This window comes from Gopherus flavomarginatus, chromosome 6 (genome assembly GCF_025201925.1).
Source record: "Gopherus flavomarginatus isolate rGopFla2 chromosome 6, rGopFla2.mat.asm, whole genome shotgun sequence".
In the NCBI taxonomy this organism is placed as follows: domain Eukaryota; kingdom Metazoa; phylum Chordata; order Testudines; family Testudinidae; genus Gopherus; species Gopherus flavomarginatus.
The window spans coordinates 11,549,593-11,570,588 of record NC_066622.1 but is presented as its reverse complement, the minus strand read 5'-3'; the positions used below and the strand labels follow the sequence as shown (position 1 = coordinate 11,570,588).

General features: G+C 47.5%; 2 protein-coding genes across 9 annotated transcripts in view; one reads left to right on the top strand and one right to left on the bottom strand.

The window, feature by feature from the left end:
* The window catches only part of GXYLT2 (glucoside xylosyltransferase 2), a 730,828-nt gene extending 727,396 nt beyond the window's left edge, over positions 1-3,432 (bottom strand). For 3 of the 4 annotated variants that reach the window (XR_007774962.1, XM_050957470.1, XM_050957471.1), the window contains exon 1: positions 2,993-3,432. Coding sequence is in view for 3 of the 4 variants with exons in the window: in XM_050957470.1 (XP_050813427.1) it covers positions 2,993-3,297 (305 nt within the window). In the remaining variant the exon portion in view is untranslated. The remainder of the gene's footprint in view (positions 1-2,992) is intronic. The other variant, XM_050957472.1, reaches the window with a different exon arrangement.
* Positions 3,433-16,231: 12,799 nt separating this feature from the next.
* SHQ1 (SHQ1, H/ACA ribonucleoprotein assembly factor) overlaps positions 16,232-20,996 on the top strand; it is a 113,391-nt gene continuing 108,626 nt past the window's right edge. For 2 of the 5 annotated variants that reach the window (XR_007774956.1, XM_050957389.1), the window contains exon 1: positions 16,232-16,309. Coding sequence is in view for 1 of the 5 variants with exons in the window: in XM_050957389.1 (XP_050813346.1) it covers positions 16,232-16,309 (78 nt within the window). In the remaining 4 variants the exon portion in view is untranslated. The other 3 variants (XM_050957392.1, XM_050957391.1, XM_050957390.1) reach the window with 3 other exon arrangements.

The window sequence follows — 20,996 nt, the reverse complement described above, 5'->3', positions numbered from 1 at the left end:
CACGTTAGCTATTACTATTTAAAAACAGGCTTTTTTCCTATCATTGACACACTATAATGCCCTGTCTACATTAGCAAAAAAGATGCAATTCCCCCTCTCTCCCCTTAATACCCATGTAGACAAAGTTTCATTTCTTTAAGATCATTTGAGCATACCTAGAAGGTCTGGTCATATTGCAGTCTACCTGCTTATAGGTCAAATGGTTTTAAAGATGTGAAATGATGCCCTCACTACAGATACGTTAAAGGAATTATGGGACTGGGGTTTCAATCAGGTTAGCTTAACTCAGATGAAAAAACAAAACCACCTTTTTTTGCCCATGTAGAGTTTGGCAGTGAGCAAATGACTTAAGGCCCCAATTCATCAAGTTACTTAAACTTGTGTCTTAACTGTAAGCATATGTAAGCCCCAGCGAAATGCATGGGACTACTCACAAGCCTAAAATTAGATATAGGCATAAGGAATTTACCAAATCACAGCCTATTTCTCCAGGGCCTGATTCCAGCCCTTCGAAATTAGAGACTTGCTGTTGACTTCAATGAGCTTTGAATTAGGTCCCTAGAAACCAAACAGATCATCTCTGCTACATGTCTGGCTGTCAGCAGGCTAGCGAGAGAGAAGACTAGCCCAGGGGTTCTCAAACTTCATTGCACTGCGACCCCCTTCTGACAACAAAAATTATTATACGATCCTAGGAGGGGGGGACCGAAGCCTCAGCCTGCCCAAGCCCTATCGCTCTGCGGAGGCCCAAAGCCGAAGCCTGAGCCCCACCACCCCAGGTGGGGCGGGAGGGGTCAAGGCCCAAGAGCTTCTGCCCCAGGCAGGGGGTCTGTAACCTGAGCCCCGCTGCTCAGGCTGAAGCCCTCAGGTTTCAGTTTCTGCCCTGAATAGTGGGGCTCAGGCCTCAGCAAGTCTAAGCCAGCCCTGGCAACCCCATTAAAAGAAGGTCACGACCCACTTTGGGGTTCCAACCCACAATTTGAGAACTGCTAGTCTAGCCTAAATCTGGGTCTGCCAGTGGTTTTCTATTTAGAGAAATAAGATTTTTTTTTTCCTAGCCATGACATAACTTTTACATACTTTGCAAATTATACCCTGACTTGAACTGAGTAATACTCTCTGGCAGTTGTCCCAGAAAAAACAATGGAATGGCTAGTGCCATAAGGAACTGATCAGCAAGGGTATCAGAATTGGACCCTATCTGCTCCTGCTCCCAATGAGTTCAGTGACAACTCCAATTAACATCAGTGGTGCAGGATCACACTCTTAAGAGCCCAGACATTTAAGGAAAGCAGAAGAAAATGCAGTGTTTAAATGCAGCATCTTCACTTTTTTTTTTTTTTGGCAGTGCTCCTGATTAACAATGTTTCCTTGTGCAGACTTTTTACAAAGTACTTGAAAATTCAATTCATAAATCAAGTCCAGATAATGTCAAATTTTTAGAACATGAGGTGATTCTTATTCATTGAAATGAGAGGGTTGTTTAGCCTCTTCAGAAGATTTGGCTACTTTCACTCTTCATTCTTTTACTGTTGTCCATGATAACCTAAGAGATATGCTCCAAAGAAAAATGAGTCCAGGAGGTACAGTTGCTAATGTAAATAATCCTGCTTTAATACATCAATTTGAATTCTGTTCATGATCCAGTCATAGTAAACATCATTTGCACTCAATATGATACAATGCTTGTAAGAAACCAACTGCTTTCATAGCTTAAAGAATAAGATCTTATAAAACGGGACAGTATTTCATTCAGAACATCTCTGAAATCATGAATCAAAGACATACAAAGTTCATTTGATAGTTTAGTCACATTCATCATACTACAGCTAAAATGCACAGGAGAAAAAGGGTAGTCTATCCACAAGAAAAAAACAGTGCAAATATTTTTACTTTTCTGATTCATAATCATAGTAACTTTTTTAAAAAAAAAAATCCAGTTGCAAAAGGTTTTAAAAGCCAGATCACATTAATTCAAACATCATTCAGCCAAGTTTTCCTAACCCTACTCATATATAACAAGATGTATTCATTGTTTTCTTATCTGTTTAATTCCAAATCATTCTATAAAATACATTAGAATGTTATGAATGCCATATGCAAATAGATATTTACCTTTCATCTGATTTCATTTTGTTTTCATTCAGTTCCAATAAGCACAAGTTTAGCCTTTGAGGTTGACAGAAATTTCTCACCTATTTGTAATCTATCACTACCAAATTACACATCTTTAAAAAAAAATCAGCCTTATACTTCAAAACAACCACAAAACCAGTCAGAACGGTTTTGCTTATCAAGGCTGCTTTCTCCCAAAGGTGAGCCACACACATCTGTTACCTGTACAGAAGTGGGAATTCTTCTCTACAGGGTTAGAAACAGAACCGTTGCATGACACCGCCAAACATTTCCAGGGGGTCTCAGACACTGGTGTTTTAAGGAAAAGTCGATTAAAAGACAGGCGAAGCAGTTCATACGCTTACAATTACTGCATGCAACGCAACTAATCCGTGGCCTTGCAACCTAAAGGCGGGAGAGAGCGTGATGTAGTTGCCAAACTCAAGAGTGAAAAAACTGTGCTATTTGAGGAGGAATTAAAAAGCAAAGGAAAGGGTCAGTGCGCGACTCAAACCAGAGGGATTAAAGGTAGTGAAAGGAAACTGAAAGTTCTTCCCCAGGAAAGCGCATTGTGGTGCAGTTTTGCCACCACTAGACCCATGAGGAACTGACCCGGGGCACCGCACAGCCCGCAGAATGCATTGCCGTGGCTGCCGCTCCAATGCCAAGATATTGCGGACAGAGGAAGGCTCCCGCTTCCAGCCGAGGAAGCTCCGATCCAAACGGCTGCCATCCGAGCCGCAAAATGAGGATCTCTCACGAGCCAGTGGACCTCTCAGATCCCGGACCAACCCTCCCCGGAAACTTCCCTCCTCCCCCAGTGCCCTATTGTTGCCGCCAAGCCAGGGGAGAATAAAACAAAAGCAGCAGCATTTACCGAACGTTTGCAAACTTCCCTCTCGCAGGACTTCGCTTGCCGGGGTTTCTGCCGAGACGTGGCTCCCGCTTGGAAATCTGAGCGGCGGCCGCCGCCACCGCCGCCCCCTCCGGCGCTGGCCGGACGGGTTGGAAATGTGCAAAGAGCGGGTGGGCGCGGCCCCCCGGTCCGGAGGAAACGGGCAGCCAGCGAGCGTCTCCGGCCCCTTTCAGCGGCGGCTCATCCGCGTTGCCCACGAAGAGATAGAGCAGCAGCAGGCTCCCCAGGCACAGCAGGATGGCCACCACCTTGCAGTAGAGTTTCATGGTGCGGCGGGAGGCTCAGTCCCCGGGGAACGCCTCGCACGGGCTCCTCATCCCGCGCGCTGGCCGGCGGGAGCCAGACGCGACACCCGGGGGGTGGCGGGGCGCAGCCCAAGGCACCGTGCGCAGGGCCCCAGCCCGGCTCGCATTGCTGCGGCGCTGGCTGCTCCCGGGCCGGGGGAGGAGAGGGTGAGCCGGGGCGGAGCTCACACCTACCGTACTGTGTGGAATAGCGGCTCTCCCAAGCTACGCCCCGCGCCGCAGTGCTGGTCGCAGGCTGCCGTCCTGGAAGGGGGGAGTCTAGGCTAATGGTTAGGGCAGGGGGCTAGGCGTCGGGGCTCTAGGAGGGCAGAGGGATCTAGTGGTCAGAGCAGGCAACGGGGGAGCAGGGATCGGGCTCTGGTCCCACGCCCTGTGCCAGCGGGTGCTTTGTCGGGGGGGGGGGGGAGTCCCCCGGGGATGGTTCTTGTAAGTGCTCTGTGCCAGCCCCCATTGGGAGTTCTGGGTCTGGGGCGCTGCTGGGGTTGGGGCTTCCCCCTTTCTGTGCCTCTCGTCCCCCCATCCGTAAAACTACTAAATGCTAATACTGAAATAAACCCACAGCCCTCTAGGAGTTCACAGCTGTCCCCGAAGGGTACCTCTGCGCTGCAGCAGCAGGTGTCATTTCCATCCGGGGGAGTCCTACTTGTGCTCACTCGCATGGCGCTAGCATGCTGGAAATAGCAGTGCTGCCGGGGCACTGAGCTGCCAACCCCTTGGGTATGCACTCAGGCGGCTAGCTGGTGCTGCTGCCCGTGTACCCACACTACTATTGGTACAGTGCTAGCTTGACAAGAGTAGTGTAGGTATGTCTACCCAAGCCAGAAATTACACTCCTACCTGCATCACAGACGTACCCTAAACGGAATGTCCTGGCCCTGCAGAACTTCGTGGTGGCAGCAGGGACAGGATTCCAGTCCTCTTGCTCCAAAACACAGGCCCCTGCCCTTCCAGTTCAAAAGAATCCCCGGTAGCAATTAGTATAGGTCCTATGACACACAACTGTGGAATTCTAATTCCGTACAGACTAACTGGTTCTTTAGAGCACTGTCCCACTGCCAAGAGGTGTTTCACACATAATTCACAGTTAGACCCTTTGGTCAGGGATGCAGTCAATGTAAAAGTCCAGTTTGGTGGTGAGAACAGGAACTGAGAACCGGGATTCCTGGGTTCTACCACTGACTTACTGTATTACCCAGGGCTAAACTCATGACTGGCAGGTCCTAAAAGTGCCATGGTTATGTGAGTGTGTATGTAGGGTGTGGAGGAGAAGCAGTGGATGGGGATATATCAGTCCCTCAAATACATTTCTTCCATCTGTGCTGCCAGATTGGGAAATCAGATACTGAGATGCTATCTACTATGCACCTCAACACACATCCGCACCTTATCACACACACCATTCACCTCCCACTTGCCAGAGGTAAATTATGATGGGTGGTGAGTTGTGAAATTTTCATGGGAGTGCAGGAATACAGGAATCCACTTACCTTTCTTGTGCTTTGGACTTGCCTTGCTATGACTGAGGGCAGGTTATTTCACCCACCAGTACAAGATCAATGGAGATGACAATGTTGACCTATCTTACAGATTAGGGAATCAAGCTCAGTGAGGTTTGTAAATTGATTTGTGATCCTGGGATGAAAGGTTTTATAGAAATGCATGTATTAATATTATCCCTTTGGGCTAGAATTTAACTACCCAAAGGATGGAGGCATTATAGTCACAAATATCTGGAGTAACATAGCTGTTCTAGGGAAATAGGGCCCCCAAGTTTTCTCTTTAAGGGTGTGCGCTTGATACAAGATCTGCAGCAGAGCCACAGCTGGCCCAGGTCAGCTGACTTGAGCTCAAGGGGCTCCAGCTGTGGGGCTTTGTAACAGGGCATCACTCACCCCCACGGTGCCTCCTACTGGTTGTCCTGGGAATTAGCTCAAATTCCAGCTCAGAGCACCCTCTGCAGGCCAGTGATCTGCCTTTTGGCTACTGGCCCCATGTCCCTCCCTGGACCCCAGTGCCCCTTTTATGGGGGGTTCTGCCCCCTAGCAGTAACCCCTTCTTTCTTAGGGGTTTCCCCTCCCTGGGAACTCCCCACCCTCTCTATCCCCACTTTGCCTCAGTGTCTTGGCAACTGCCCTGTCATTAGCTAGCCCCACGCCCTGGGGCAGACTGCAGTATTAGCCTCTCATCATTGGCAAAGGGGGTTGGACTGCTGCCTTGGCCTACCCCTGGGTTGCACCCTGCAACCCCCAGTACCTCTTAGCCTTCTGCCAGGCTGCAGCCTAGGGCTTTCAAGGCAAGAGCTCCCCAGCCCTGCTTCACCCTAGGTACCTTATTTGGTTCCCTACAGCCAGGCCCTTCCCTCTCTCTGAACATAGAAAGAGACTATCTTGGCGCCTAGCTTCTCTGCCCTTATATAAGGGCCTGTTGCCCAGTTTGGGGCATGGCCCCAGCTGCTGCCACTTCTCCAATCAGCTCAGCCTAAAAGGCTGCTTTCTCCAGCCCCAGCCCCTTATCCAGGGCTGTTTTAACCCCTTCAGGGCTGGAGCAGAGATCCACTCTACTACAGGCTTCAAAACTGCAATGTAGATGTTCGGGCTCAAACTGGAGCCCCGGCTCTGGGACCTTCTCCACTCAAGGGGTCCCAGAGCCCAGCTCCAGCCTGAGTTTGAATGGCTGCACTGCTGTTTTATAGACTTGCTGAGCCTGAGGCTAGGTCTACACTGGAGGGGGGGTGGAGTCGACCTAAGATACGCAACTTCAGCTACACGAATAGATTTACCTGGCTGTGAGGATGGCGGCGAATCAACCACTGCCACTCCCCCGTTGACTCCGCTTCCACCTCTCGCCGCAGTGGAGTTCTGGAGTCGATGGCAGAGCGATCGGGGATCGATTTTATCACGTCTACACTAGACACGATAAATCAATCCCCAATAGATCGATCACTACCCACCAATCTGGCGGGTAGTGTAGACATACCCTGAGTCAGCTGACCCAGGCCAGCCCCAGGTCTTTTATTGCAGTGTAGACATACGTTAAGACACATTTAATTCCTGAAACAAACTGGAATTGTCTGCTCAGTGTTGTCTCATGGTTTCATTGAGTATCTTTAAGTTATTTGTGTAGTACTGAAGTGTGGCTGATGGCTCCTGATGCCCTCAGGAAAACTAAATGTGTTTCTCAGGGGACTATTTCAATGGCAGGCTTTTAAACCAGGGGCTAGCCCCTGCAACACTTACTAATTTGAGAAACCCCACTGAAATCACAGCACTGCTCATGTGAGTAAAGGATAGGCCCCAGATAAATAAATCAGCCAAGTTGTTTCTGTTTTCTGAAATAACGCCTGCACTCCACAGTGTTTTTTTTCTTATACCAGACTCACAGGTAGTGACGGATCCAGGGCATTGTACATGATGCATCCAGTGCAAAAGAGTGAGATGATTAGGTATTCAGTTCCATATGTTACAATACCCTGTGCTTTTAAAATCAGATTTGCCTTTAGGATCAAATCCTGCCAAAATGAGCAGTAAGAATGGCAGGAGTTGGATCTTCACACGTAAAGAATAAACGTTGAGAAAAGAACATTGTCAGTCACTCTGCTGAAAATGTGAGAACTGATAAAGAATCTGGCAGGAGTCATTTTGGAGAATCTTCTCTGGATATTCTGTTAGCTGCATTTCTTTTGCTTGACTCGAACTTACAACTCTTTTCTTAGTTAAATAGATTGGGCCAGATCTCTAGGGCCAGATGAAATATGCTCAGTGTAGGAACCAGAAAGCTACGTTTCTGTTCCCCTGATCCTAATACGGACTGGAGACCAAGCCAAGGGCTGCTGTGCACTATGTTGGCAAGAATGCTCTCTCAGAGCTTTGCTGCACTGACAAGAGATTACTGGAGCCTAATGTGCTCCAAACGGATCCCCTCCTGCTTTCTGTCACATCCCTGATCCCCCACACCAAGGAAGCTACACCAGCTTTATGCAACCCAGGGAATCCATTGATATCCTGTCAGGGCAGCTCTCCATCCTGTTTGCACTGTTCCGGCTGTTATTTAGTTTTCTTGTCTTGTTAGTTAATAAATGCATAATTTGCCCAGCATGTTTGACGCTGGGTCTTTCTAAAAAATATTTTAATGCATTTTTAATGATCTATACATCTATATATCTATGCATCAATGTAGCAGATACATTTTTTTCCACACACTGAGTACACAGGTGCAATTAGGAAAAAGATAATTATTTAAAGATAGTCAGAAAGGATTATTAAAGGTCAGTGTCAGGTAGTTTAGGACCCAAGTTTACATTTTATAAATAAAAGATCTGATCATTACATGTTTGCACCATGCCTTAGCACAGCGGATCTCTGATCTTGACTGGAATCTAAGGATGGCCCCATAATACAAATAACAATTAATAATAAACAATAGCAAAACACTTTTAAAAGATTTGTCCAAATACCTGGGAGATTGCCCATGGCAGGTCTATGGACAGAGAGAAGACCTAGGTGAATTTAAAGAGATTCAAGTCAGGATTGTACACGTATATCTGATAATGTACAAGTTTAACACTGGTACCTGTTTCCTATTAGTAACTACTTCCTTAAGATTGCTCTAGAGATTCCAATTAGGAGATTGAATGTTGCTGGGTAATAGGAGTTTAAGATACAAAATAAAAAAGAATTCAAGCATTTTTTAAAAATAAAGAAAATAATCATTAAGGAACCTGATCCTGTTTCATTCATATGAAATTAGTCAGCTGGGCTTATGTGCCATGCTTCTCACCTTGGTATCCAAACACCTTATGGAAGACATTTGCAGTTTTGCAGGATCAGGTCCTATGTGATTTAAGTTATCTTCTTTGAGATTGTCAGTATCCCACAATGTACTTAAGTCTAATATTCCTGGAAAGAGTTTACTGAACTGAAAAGAACAACACAGCACTTCTTTTATTAGAACTATATGATAAAATCTATCTACATTTAATATTGAAAACTTAATTTAACTTAGGTTCAGAGCAGATGCGAAAATATAAATGACTTCACAGCAGGAGAAAATAGCAATAGTAAATGAAAAAGCACAGAAGAACCACAAGCACAAACACGTGTGCTTTTTTCAGCAGTTAGATACTGTCCTATAAAAGAATTACACACTCATTCTCTATAACAGGAAGAGGTATCAATAACAAAAGCTCTGACATTTGCCTTGCTCCGTTTTACACCATCTGTTGTTTACATCTAACTTGTATGTAGGAGAGCCATGGGCCATTGCAAATTATGCAGTTTGCAAAACATGTAGGGGATTTTTACAGGGATATTTTCACCCTTCACTTTTGCAATAACTTGTACTGTGCCACTCACCTATCTGCTCACTCTCATTTACTTTAAATCAAGCCATTGTAGGGATATGAACTCCTTAAAGTCAGGGCCGGTGCAAGGATGTTTCGCGCCCTAGGCAAAACTTCCAACCTTCTGCCCTCTCCCGCCCCCGCGCCCCCGCCCTGAGGCACCCCCTCCCGTGGCAGCTCCTTCCCTCTGCCCTGAGGCACCCCCCCTACTCCCCAGCTCACCGCTGCTCTGCCTCCACTCTGAGCACACCGTGGTTGCTTCACTTCTCCCACCTCCCAGGCTTGTGGCGCCTAAGCTGACTGGCACCGCAAGCCTGGGAGGCAGGAGAAGTGAAGCAGCCCCAGCGTGCTCAGGGAGGAGGTGGGGCAGGGATAAGCTGGGGCAGGGAGTTCCCCTGCATGCCGTCCCCTCCCTGCGCTCCCCTGCCCCAGCTCCCGCCGCCTAAATGCCGGCGGCAACCGGGGCACCGGCCGCCATGGTCGCTGCAGGGCCGCCCAGAGGATTCCGGGCGCCTGGGGCCGTCGGCGGCAGGCGGCTCTGGTGGACCTCCCACAGGCGTTCCTGCAGAGGGTCCGCTGGTCCCACGGCTCCAGTGGAGCATCCGCAGGCGTGCCTGTGGGAGGTCCACCGGAGCCACGGGACCAGCAAGCGGCAAGGCGCCCCCTGCGCGGCGAAAAGTCTAGAGCTGGCCCTGTTCGGCAGCGGGGGACCCCCGCCGCAGGTCTTCGGGGCACTTCGGCAGTGGGTCCCGGAATGGAAGGGCCCCCAGCCGCCGAATTACCACCAAAGACCAGGTTGCACTTCGGCGGCAGGTCCCGCTTCGGCGGTAATTCACTGGCGGGGGGTCCTTCCACCCTGGAGTGGAAGGATCCCCCCGCCGGCGAAGACTGGGAGCGGAAGAAGCTCCAGGGCCCGGCCCCGCAAGAGTTTTCCGGGCCCCCCGGAGCGAGTGAAGGACCCCGCTCCAGGAGCCCTGAAAAATTCTCGTGGGGGCCCCTAGAGCCCGGGGCCTGGGGCAAATTGCCCCGCTTGCCCCCCCCGGACGGCCCTGGGTCGCTGCCAAAGAAAATGGCGCCCTCCCAAATCCTAGCGCCCTAGGCAAGCGCCTAGGTTGCCTAAATGGTTGCATTGGCCCTGCTTAAAGTACCATAAGATGATACACTCAAGCAAAATCAGCTCAGGAAAGCAGTAAGTAGGGATTTTATGCAGAGTTACATTACTCTGCCTTTAAATCCATTATATTCTGCCCATAGTTCTCCATTGCATGCAGCTCTTTTTTTGTTTCTTTTGGCTGTGTGATGAATTGGCATTCATGTCAAGTCCTGATAATATATTGCAGCAGTTACAGAGACAGGCCACTCAGACAGATGGTTTAGATCTATATCTGTGGTTGTAGCCAGCACAAATAAGTGAAACTTCTTCTACTGTAGCTTTAACTGGACTGTTTTGACAAATATATTATTACTTAAAAATTACCTTGTTACACACTTTGGTATTGTAAATATGTCTCATGTTTTGGAGGCTCTCTGGGGCCCCTTCTGATGATTAAACAGCTCTTTAGATGGTAAACTGCACAGGCCTGGGAATCACCAGGGGTAAAATGCAAACCTACTTTATCTCCCTACTGGTGCTACCTGGGAAGAAATGGTGGTACTATGCTCTCCAGCCTCATTTTCACATGCACGTTTAAGCATTGTCCAGTGGCCACACCCACACACAATCTGAGAATTCCCCTTTTCCCACTCCACTATCTACGTAGGAATATTTATGGCTCCCCTTGTCTTAGTATATGAGTGCCCTACAATCAGAGCCCCTGTGAAGTAGAGAAGTATTATTATCTCTATTTTACAGATAGGGAATTGAGGCACAGAGTGGGAAATTCAAGCCTCATTGATTTCAACGAAGCCACGATTTCACCCTTGATTTTTAGAGGTGCTAAAGTATCTGAAGAGTCCCTGGACTTTGACTGGAGTTGTGGGTGCTCGGAACCTCTATTAATCAGGCCCAAAGTCACACAGGAAGCCAGTAGCTGAGTCAGGAATTAAACCCAGATTTCCTGAGCCCCAATGCACTTCCTTAACCATGAAATATTTCTTTCTTTTTATCCTCACAATCCCAACATTCCTCTCCCCAGTTGCCACGTCCACAATCCCAGCATCTTCCCCACACACGTATACTTTGCCATGATTACAATCCTAGTTTCAGATGGTGGGGATATATAATTGAATATAATTAGCTGTCTATGAATCATGTACATATCATGCTAACATCTGTTTACATTCTCTAAAACTGTAGACATTGGTAGGGAACACTATCAATGTTTTAACCACTGGGCTTGGGACAGTTAATAAACATAAGAAATGTGAGGAGGGACAATAAGGATTTAATAAGTTAAATTCATCCAAAGTGCAGCTCCATTGAATTCTAAGGGATTGTTTACATAGTGCACGACAAGCCAGAGTATGAATTTACAGTGCACTAGCTTGCCAGGCAGTAACATCCCATGTAGACACTGCTACAGCACACTAAAAGTTTTGTAGTGCACTTTGGCATACTGCTGTTTGAAATGGCGGTTAGTCAAAGCGCACTGCAGAACTTATAGAACATTGTAGCAGTGTCCACACAAGATGTTACTACATGGCAAGCTAGTGCACTGTAGATTCATATCCTGGTTTGCCACATGGTACCATCCCATGTAGACAAGTGCTTTAGATGCATCAGGGTTTAGTTTGGCCCAATGTCTGTAATATCATTTCCCACTTATGATAATTGAGATTTAAAAAGATTCTTGAAGGCTTTGGATTAGGACTGCAAAAGGCATGGAAGACAATCAAAGATAGAAAAGAGTTATGGACATGTAAAACAGTCATTAAATATCAGCAATGATTCTATTATTATTGGAAATACTTAGGATCAAGAAGCCTTCATAAACTGAATAGTTTAGCATGGGAATCTGACCAGTATAAACTGCATTACAATAGATTATAGTCATAAAGAAAAATCTGCCCTATAATCACATCCACATGAGTCTGCCAGTTTAGAGGAATCTGATGACATAGAAGATGATTTCTTCATATTTCCATTAAGATGTGGCTTTTGAGCAATGAGAGATTTGGTCTCTAAATCAGAAAAACATTTAAAAGCCAAAAATTGCTCTCTCTATAATGTTTTAGTTTACATTTTCCTCCAGTTTAAACATAATAAAATGAAATGTTTTGTATTAGTGAGAAAGTTATATTCTAACATTAGCATAAGATCCAGCTGGCTTTTCATTACGCAGTCCTGTAAATGATGCCAAATTATGTAACGTGGAAACTGGGCACGCATTTTGCTAAACTTGTATAACTATTTTACCCTTGGCAGGGCCGGTGCAACCCATTAGGCGACCTAGGCACTGCCTAGGGCGCTAGCATTTGGCGGGTGGCATTTCGGGTCCTTTGGCGGCAACTGCGACAGCTGGATCTTTGGCTGCCCTGGTTGTCGCTGGCATTTAGGCAGAGGGACCTGGGGCAGGAGGGGCACAGGGAGGGCCGCCTGCAGCAAGTGTGTGTGTCGGGGGGCGGCACGCAGGGGAACTCCCCACCCCAGCTCACCTCTGCTCCGCTTCCTCCCCTGAGCACACCACTCTGCTCTGCTTCTCTCCCTCCCAGGCTTGTGGCGCCAAACAGCTGATTGGCGCTGCAAGCCTGGGAGGCGGGAGAAGTGGAATGGTGATGGCATGCTCGGGGAGGAGGCAGAGCAGAGGTGAGCTGGGGTGGGGAACTGCCACATGGCTCCCTGGGCTGCGGGGAGCTATTGCAGGGGGGGCGCTTCAGGGAGGAGGGGGTGTGTGGAGCTGCCACGGGGGGGGCGCTTTGGGGGGGGCGGAGAGCTGCCACAGGGCTCGGGGGGAGGGAGCGCAAGGTGGAAGTTTCATCTAGGACGTGAAACATCCTTGCACCTATCCTGACTCTTGGATAATAGGTGTATCTGTTCAAGGTATCACATCATAGAGGGAGAGCTTGGAGAAATAATGTGGTGATCCTGCACACTGCAAAACAGAGTTTCCAAATGCTTGTAAAGGGCTAACTAGGGCTTTTTATTGCTGAACTAGAATTAACTAATTAATTGTAGCTAAATCTTGATTCTACTCTGAAAATAATGGTAAGAATGACACCTTCCTAGTCAATTTTGTTTTCTGGCACAGAGATTTTCAGGCTGTATTACAGCTACCACCTTGGTGGATGCTGGGCACTGAAACAGCTAGCTGCATGAGTTGCTGAAGCTTGAGCTAAAGAGCCAGGTTCTGTAACAGACTCACATTCTCTTTGGATTGGGCATAGAAGGGGACATGTAATGTATCTGGAGAGTGGGTTACAGTTTTAAGCAGGAAAATAACTCAGGCCTCCTGCTTCAAAAAAATAGGACGCTATCACTTGGGCTAAAAGTGAATTTGACCCTGATTCTGGATTGCAGTAAAAATGGAGAGGCAGTCACAGGGATGCAAAGGCTGATGTATGCTACCTTTGTGCCCTCTGAATTTCTGGAGTTGTTAGCTGGAGCAGCTCCAGGGGCAGCTCTAATTTACATTGTGCTGCCATAACTTCCTGTGGAGCTGGCCACAGCCAGAGTGCAATGTCAATCGCCCCCTGTAACTCCTTGCCACACCCTGACATGCCTCTCCACTTTTCCATTAGCCCCATGCCAGCAGGAAATCTTTCTGGCACAGAACTGGCACTTGGAGTTCACAGCTTAGGTCACGACCAGGGTCTTTGTGTTATGTACAGTAGTATTAAGGCTTATATCCTTGAGCAGGTAACAGCTAAAACAACATGATCTCTCTCTCTCTTCCATGCATTCAACCCACGTGCGCACATGCGAATGCGTGCACACACACACGCACACACACACACATTCTTGAACAAGTCTATCATTCCATCTACCTCAGAGGTTGGCAACCTTTCAGAAGTGCTGTGCCAAGTCTTCATTTATTCACTCTAATTTAAGGTTTCGCGTGCCAGTAATACATTTTAACCTTTTTAGAAGGTCTCTTTCTATAAGTCTGTAATATATAACTAAACTATTGTTGTATGTAAAGTAAGTAAGTTTAAAAAAATGTTTAAGAAGCTTCTTTTAAAATTAAATTAAAATGCAGAGCCTCCCTGACCGGTAGCCAGGACCCTGGCACTGTGAGTGTTGCTGAAATTCAGCTCTTGTGCCACCTTCAGCACACGTGCCATAGGTTGCCTACCCCTGATCTACCTAGACACACTAGGAAGTATATTACACATACTTCCTTGATTTTGTTTAAATTCCACTTTTAAAAAAATCATTCGAAGTTTGAAAACATGATCCCAAAGCCAATAAAAGACATGATTCATACCTTCCTGTGTCTAGTGCTAAAAACATATTTAATACGTGATATTAGATTTATTTTTTAAAAATAAAAAAACATGACATAGAAGAACAGTGTGATTCAGGATTCCATATCTTCTCTATGGAAATAAAATGAATAAAGACTGTAAAAGGCCGCAAGAAGAAATAAAGCTACTAAACTATCTATTGATGGTCAAAATGCTTTTATAATTGAAACTACTATGGACTATAAAGTCCAGAAAAACTATTCAATGACTTGGAAACAAACTCAGATTAAGGAATGTTTAATTAGTGGGGAGCCCCAAAGGCATTAAGACAGGAGAAGTCAAAATCTTTTGTTTCTAACTGGTTTCTGAAGGTACTAGGGATGAACAATTGTGATTTTCCTCTATAATTCCTCTATTCTGATCTCAGAAAAACCATCTAAATAACACTTACATCATTCTGGTAGACTGAGATTCTGCAAACCAGAAGCCTGAAGATGATGATGTGAATCTGAGTGACTATTTCAGGGATCCAATATTTTATCTAGATTACAGCAATTTAAGTACTGTTCCATCTCCTTTCCAGTTGGACAGGTGTTTTGTAATGCTGTGATGTTATTTGCTCATATGCTCGGGCTTTCCAGCAGGTGGAGTTTTATATTTTAAAGAAAAAGAGCATTTCTCTGTAGCCTGGAAGAATGTGTTTCTTTCTATTTAAAGCAACTACCAGCAGAGGTAAAAAAAAATAAGCCTCTTTTTTTCCCCTTTAGGAAAAAGATTCATGATACATTTCAATGGGGGTCTTCATATACCAACATTTAAAAATGTGGATAATTATTTTGAACTGAAAACCAAGACAGTGTCCCTCCTTCACAATAGGTATGGCTTTAACACTCTATGCTATTTAAAACAAATGTTGTTGAATATCTTTGCCTTTTAGCCTCAGCTTTTCTGCTTTTAATGTTTTCTTTGAGGTTCTTTGTCTATTTTCTCTTTAAAATTTGTATTTCTGATCTATGGATTGATTAGTTAGGACTTGTTCTTGCAAAGAGCCATTCACATATATAATATCATTCACCTTCACCTGTTTACTTTAGTGGGACAAGTTATGTGAATGATACTCTGTTTATCCATTCTTTCTGAAGGTTTCCCTCCGCTTGATACATTTTTCAGTTTTCAAAAAATTCCTATAATCTTTCAAATTAATTTAAATCTTCATCTGTCATTTTATTTGCTTGACTCTCAGTCTGTATTCTTTCATTCTCTCTTCCCCACAGTTGGTTTTTCTTGCTATATGTTTGCTTTTATTTCATTACAAGCCCATCTCATATTTCTAGCTCTTATGTGGCATCTACTTCCAAGGGCCTGACCCAGCAGTATAATTATAAAATAGTATGTGGCCATATCTATAATGTGCATGGTGGTATCAATTACTTCCAGATGTCACAAAGTGTATCTACAACTAGAAAAAAAATTGATACACAAAAGAGGGCAGAGTTAAGGTTGTGCAGGCAACTTTAACTTTCCCCTTTCCTGACTTTTGAGTGCTTCACTTTGTAACCACATTTTTAAAATGTAGTTTATTTTTAATGGACTAATGGTGATACTTTTCATGCCTGCCTGCTGCCCAGAGAACATTACAGACAGCTCCACAGCACCCCTGAAAGAAGGAAGGAAGGAGGGTTGGTGTCAGGGGAAGGTGAACCCAGGATTTGAATTTGTGACTTCCGCTTCTTCCCTTAAGGAACCACTTGGGGCTGAAACAGGCCAAGCGCTGGCCCCCTCCTGATGTTGGGCTAGGCCCAAGGGCCTCAGCCCCTGAGGACAACGGGAGCCTTTGCAGTGGCTTCAGGAACCTGCCCTGAACCCGGAGAAATCCCCACTTAGCCAGAGCCACCAGACCCCTGCGGCCCCCTCACACCGCGTGGCAGGGGCAGGAAGAGAACCCAGGGGTCCGGGCTATGTGTGAAGGGGGCGAGGAGGGGCGGCTTTCCCCTCAGCAGGGACACCACGAAGCGTGAGGACGGATGACCTGGGCGGGCGAGCGCCACCACTGCCGTGTTTTCAGCGCGGGCGGCGCCGAGCAACAACACAATAAGCAGGAAAGGGGGGGCACTCTCGGAGGCGGGGCTGCTCAGCCCTGCCGCGGGTGGAGTCTCCACTAGCCCCGCCCCTTCCCGCGCTCTGCGGCCTGTGTCCCCGCCCCTGCCCAACGCCATGTGCGTCCGGGTCACGCGCGGGCAGCGCGCAGCCTGGTCCGCGTGCGAGGGAGGAGGTGGCGGCGGCGGCGCCGCAGTAAGTGGCGGCGCGGGGAGGGTGGCCGGGGTCCCAAGCGCGCCTGCGCCGCCGTTCCTGCCTGGCCGCGCGGGCTTACCGGTCCTCACTGCCCCCGCGGGGAGACCGACAGACCCTCCCCCTCCCCCCCGCGGGGAGACAGACCCTCCCCCCAGGCAGAGAGACAGACAGACAGACAGACAGACCCTCATCCCGCACCCCTCCCCCCGCGGGAGACAGACCGACCGACAGACCCTCCCCCTCCCCCCCGCGGGGAGACAGACCCACCGACAGACCCTCCCCCCAGGCAGAGAGACAGACCGACCGACAGACCGACCCTCATCCCGCACCCCTTCCCCCGCGGGGAGACAGACCGACCGACAGACCCTCCCCCTCCCCCCCGCGGGGAGACAGACCGACCGACAGACCGACCCTCATCCCGCACCCCTCCCCCTGCGGGGAGACAGACCGACCGACAGACCCTCCCCCCAGGCAGAGAGACAGACAGACCGACCGACAGACCCTCCCCCTCCCCCCCCGCGGGGAGACAGACCGACCGACAGACCGACCCTCATCCCGCACCCCTCCCCCCGCGGGGAGACCGACCGACACACCCTCCCCCCAGGCAGAGAGACAGACAGACCGACCGACCCTCATCCCGCACCCCTCCCCCCGCGGGGAGACCGACAGACCCTCCCCCTCCCCCCCGCGGGGAGACAGACCGACCGACAGACCCTCCCCCCAGGCAGAGAGACAGACCGACCGACCGACCCTCCCCCCGCGGGGAGACAGACCGACCGACACACCCTCCCCCCAGGCAGAGAGACAGACAGACCGACCGACCCTCCCCCCGCGGGGAGACAGACCGACCGACACACCCTCCCCCCAGGCAGAGAGACAGACAGACCGACCGACCCTCATCCCGCACCCCTCCCCCCGCGGGGAGACCGACAGACCCTCCCCCTCCCCCCCGCGGGGAGACCGACAGACCTTCCCCCTCCCCCCCCGCGGGGAGACAGACCGACCGACAGACCCTCCCCCCAGGCAGAGAGACAGACAGACCGACCCTCATCCCGCACCCCTCCCCCCGCGGGGATAGACGGACTGGCTCCCCCCCCAGCGGGCAGGTTAGACCCGCTCGGCACCCCCCGCGGGGCCCAGCCCCTGCCCTCCATCGTCTGCTCCGACCCCGGCAGCCAGAGCCGGCTCCTTCTGCCCCACCGCGAGCCGAGAGCGACCCTGGAAACCTGGGCTAGGTGTCTTTGGAGGGTTGGTATCGAGGAGCGAGGGGGAGATGTGTGACCGTGTGAGTCTAGGGTGACCAGACAGCAAGTGTGAAAAATCAGGATGGGGTAGGGGGTAATAGGATCCTGTATAAAAAAAAGTCCCCAAAAAATCGGGACATCTGGTCACCCTATGTGGGTCCCACTGGTTTGGTAAGCGGTGTGGTTTTTTGCTCTTTACTAACATGGTTGTACAGGCACAACCCTTAGGTGCAGTTACAGTGTTGTAAAGTTTCTTTAGTCCCCTGTAGCTCTCTCCCCCATCCAGTAGCAAGGATGCAGTTAAACTGATAGAGGTACATGTACTGGTATAGCTAGTCTCCCATTCTGTAGGGCAATAGCTATAGTGGTATAAATGCATCCACAGAAGGGGGAGGCGGGGAGTATTGTAGGGTTTCAACTGGGGGGTGTAGTTGACTCAGTCCAGCTTCTTAGTGTAGATAAGCCTAAAGTTTTATTTTGAAAGCACATTTACCCGAAATCCCAGTTAAATTGGCTCTTGGTTATTCAGTTTTCTGACTTAATTCAGTGTCTTAATGTTAGGGGTGTGAAATAAAGAAAAAATACCTTTCTTGTGTCTAAACCCCGCATAATGGTCAGAGGTATTTCACTTTATTGTACTGAAAAGGCAGTGGTGTGACAAGAAGGAAGTTAAATCACTTTGGGACAATTGAAACTTGATTGGGTAAAGCACAGGATAATAAATACACTGTAGAGGACAATCCTACATTGGTGGGGAATGAACTAGATCAGAGGTTCTTAAACTGGGAGTTGGGACCCAACAGGGGGTCATAAAGTTATTACATAGGGAGTCACAAGCTGTCAGCTTCCACCCCAAACCCTGCTTTGCATCCAGCATTTATAATGGTGTTAAATATATTAAAAAGTATTTTAAATTTATAAGGGGGTTGCACTTAAAGAGCTTTGCTACGTGAAAGGTGTCACCAGTACAAAAGTTTGAGAACCACTGCACTAGATGACCTAATGGATCTTTATCTCTCACTTAACTAAGGCACTCTTCAGAATCGTACTATACGGTGTTTAAAGTGATGAGCATTGCAAAGAGAAAAAGTGAAATATCTAGCAAGTATTCAGATCCATGGTATTTATTTATCTGCAAATGTATTACACAGCAGTGATTCAGAATCAGTGTGTTGATTTGAAGGAACTGTTGTCAAAAGCAGTAGTATCTGAGGTCATGTCTTCACTAGCAATGTAGTTGTGTAGTCGCGGCACCTCCCAGCGCTATTAAAAAAAACCCATCTCCTCAAAGGGACCAGCTCCCAGTGCTGGTGCACCCTCTACACTGCCATGTTACTGCGCTGAAACTTGCAATGCTAAGGGGGGTGTTTTTTCACCCCCTTTGAGTGAGAAAGTTGCAATGCTGTAAAGTGGCAGTGTAGACAAGGCCTCTGCTTCCATTGGCCCCATTAGCTGTGTGATATATTAAGTAGATTAGGTAGTGTTGTGTTAATGCAGCACATTATGGCTTTAAAGAAGATGTTATTGTGATAAGAATGTGGGTCTGTTTAATAAAGACTATTGTGAAAATGCTATATTCCATGTAGAATAGCTCTTTTCCAAATTATAATTCTTTTGTTTTTAAAGGATTTATTTTTAAATCCACCAAAAAGGTATCCAGGATAATTTATAAATTTCCTTTTAAAAAACAAACCAATTCTTAGGGTTTTTTTTTCTCCTAAAGAAAATTATTTCTAGCTGATCAAAAGAATAGTTTTGGAGCCCTATAAGAGCCAAACCAAATTTTTGCCTGGTAGGATGGAAATAATTTTGTTGATGAATTAAAATATCCCCTGAAAAACTGGGTTTATAACGGGAATAGTGATGCATCTGTAGTAAAAATCCATAGCTGTAACTTACAGAAAGCACAGATTAGGGAAAGAGAGGCAAAGGTAATTTTAAGTTGCTTTTGGTCACATTGATTCTGGGCCAGCTGTGGGACACTAATTTACAGCAGCCTTATGCAGACTGGCAATGGGTTCTGCTGCAGCCTAGATTCCTGCTCAGTACTATGGATTCTCTTCTGACACCTCAAGAATGCTGTGTCTGCCTGGGACTGTTAGGGAAGCAGCGTAAGTCTGCATATGGTAGTCAAGCATTGGGGGAATTCTTCCCTGGATGGTTGCAGTTTCTTTTTTACCTCCAGATGTGAAATTTTTATTTAAGTTGATATTGACCAGTTAAACATTGCTGGTCAACTAAAACTATTTAGTCCCTGATCTCGCAAACACTTTGTGGACATTGAGCTCAGTGAGACTGCTTGCGGACATAAATCTTTGCATGACTGGAGACTGAGTTTCAAAGAAGTTTTCCAAATTTCTTAACACAGAAGTGACATCTGTGTACTCTGACCACAAACTGTGATTTGAACATAATTACATTTTTTTCTTTATGAATGTGTTGAAATACCTCATATGATTCATGTATGAAAAGAGCATACATATGTATGCATGATATATAATGAGAGTTTCAGAATTTTTTTTAAGAAAAGTTCTTAGTGGTCTATGAATGAATGTGTGCTTTAGAAAAATGAAGAAACAATACATTTTTCTTTGTTTTGTAATTCATAGTCTCTGAAACAATGTATTCATAAAATGAAAAATGGACACGGGAAGTTTGGGGAAGAATTAAAAGATAGACATTTGTCTGTGGGGTATTAATCAACTTCCCATATCTGTTGTTATACAAAAAAGACATTGATAGGAAATACTCAACTGAAATGAATTTCTGATACAGCATACAGTATTGTACCTCTAATTAAACATAATGATGGTGCCCTGAAACTGCAATGTCACAATAGATGTAAAACTGCTATTTATGGATTAACAGACCTATAGATGTAGAATATATTTGTGAAAAAACTAAAAGATAGCATAAACGACCTTACTTTGTCTATCTTGCGCAGGCATGGGCAACTTGCGGCCCACGGGCTGGATCCAGCCCGTCAAGGCTTTGGATCCAGTCCGCGGGCTTGCTACTCCCCATGGCACTGCAGGGCTAAGGCAGGCTTCCTGCCTGTCCTGGCCCTGCACTGCTCCCAGAAGCGGCTGGCACCATGTCCCTGTGGCCTCTGGTGCGGGGGGGAAGAGGGCAGAGGGCTCTGAGGAAAACTGTGGCCAATGGGAGCTTTGGGGGAGGTACCCGCAGGCGAGGGCAGCGTGTGGAGCTCTCTTGTTCCCTCTCCCACCGGGGACACAGGGACATGGTGCTGGCCGCTTCTGGGAGCCGCACGGGTCTAGGGTGGGCAGGGAGCTTGCCTTAGCTCTGCTGTGGGCCAGTGCCACCCTGGAATCGCTCAGGGTAAGTGGCGCTGGGCTGGAGCCTGCACCCTTCCTTGATCCCCCTCCTGCACCCCAGCCCTCTGCCCTGAGGCTCTGCTGCATCCTGAACTCTCCTGCACCTCA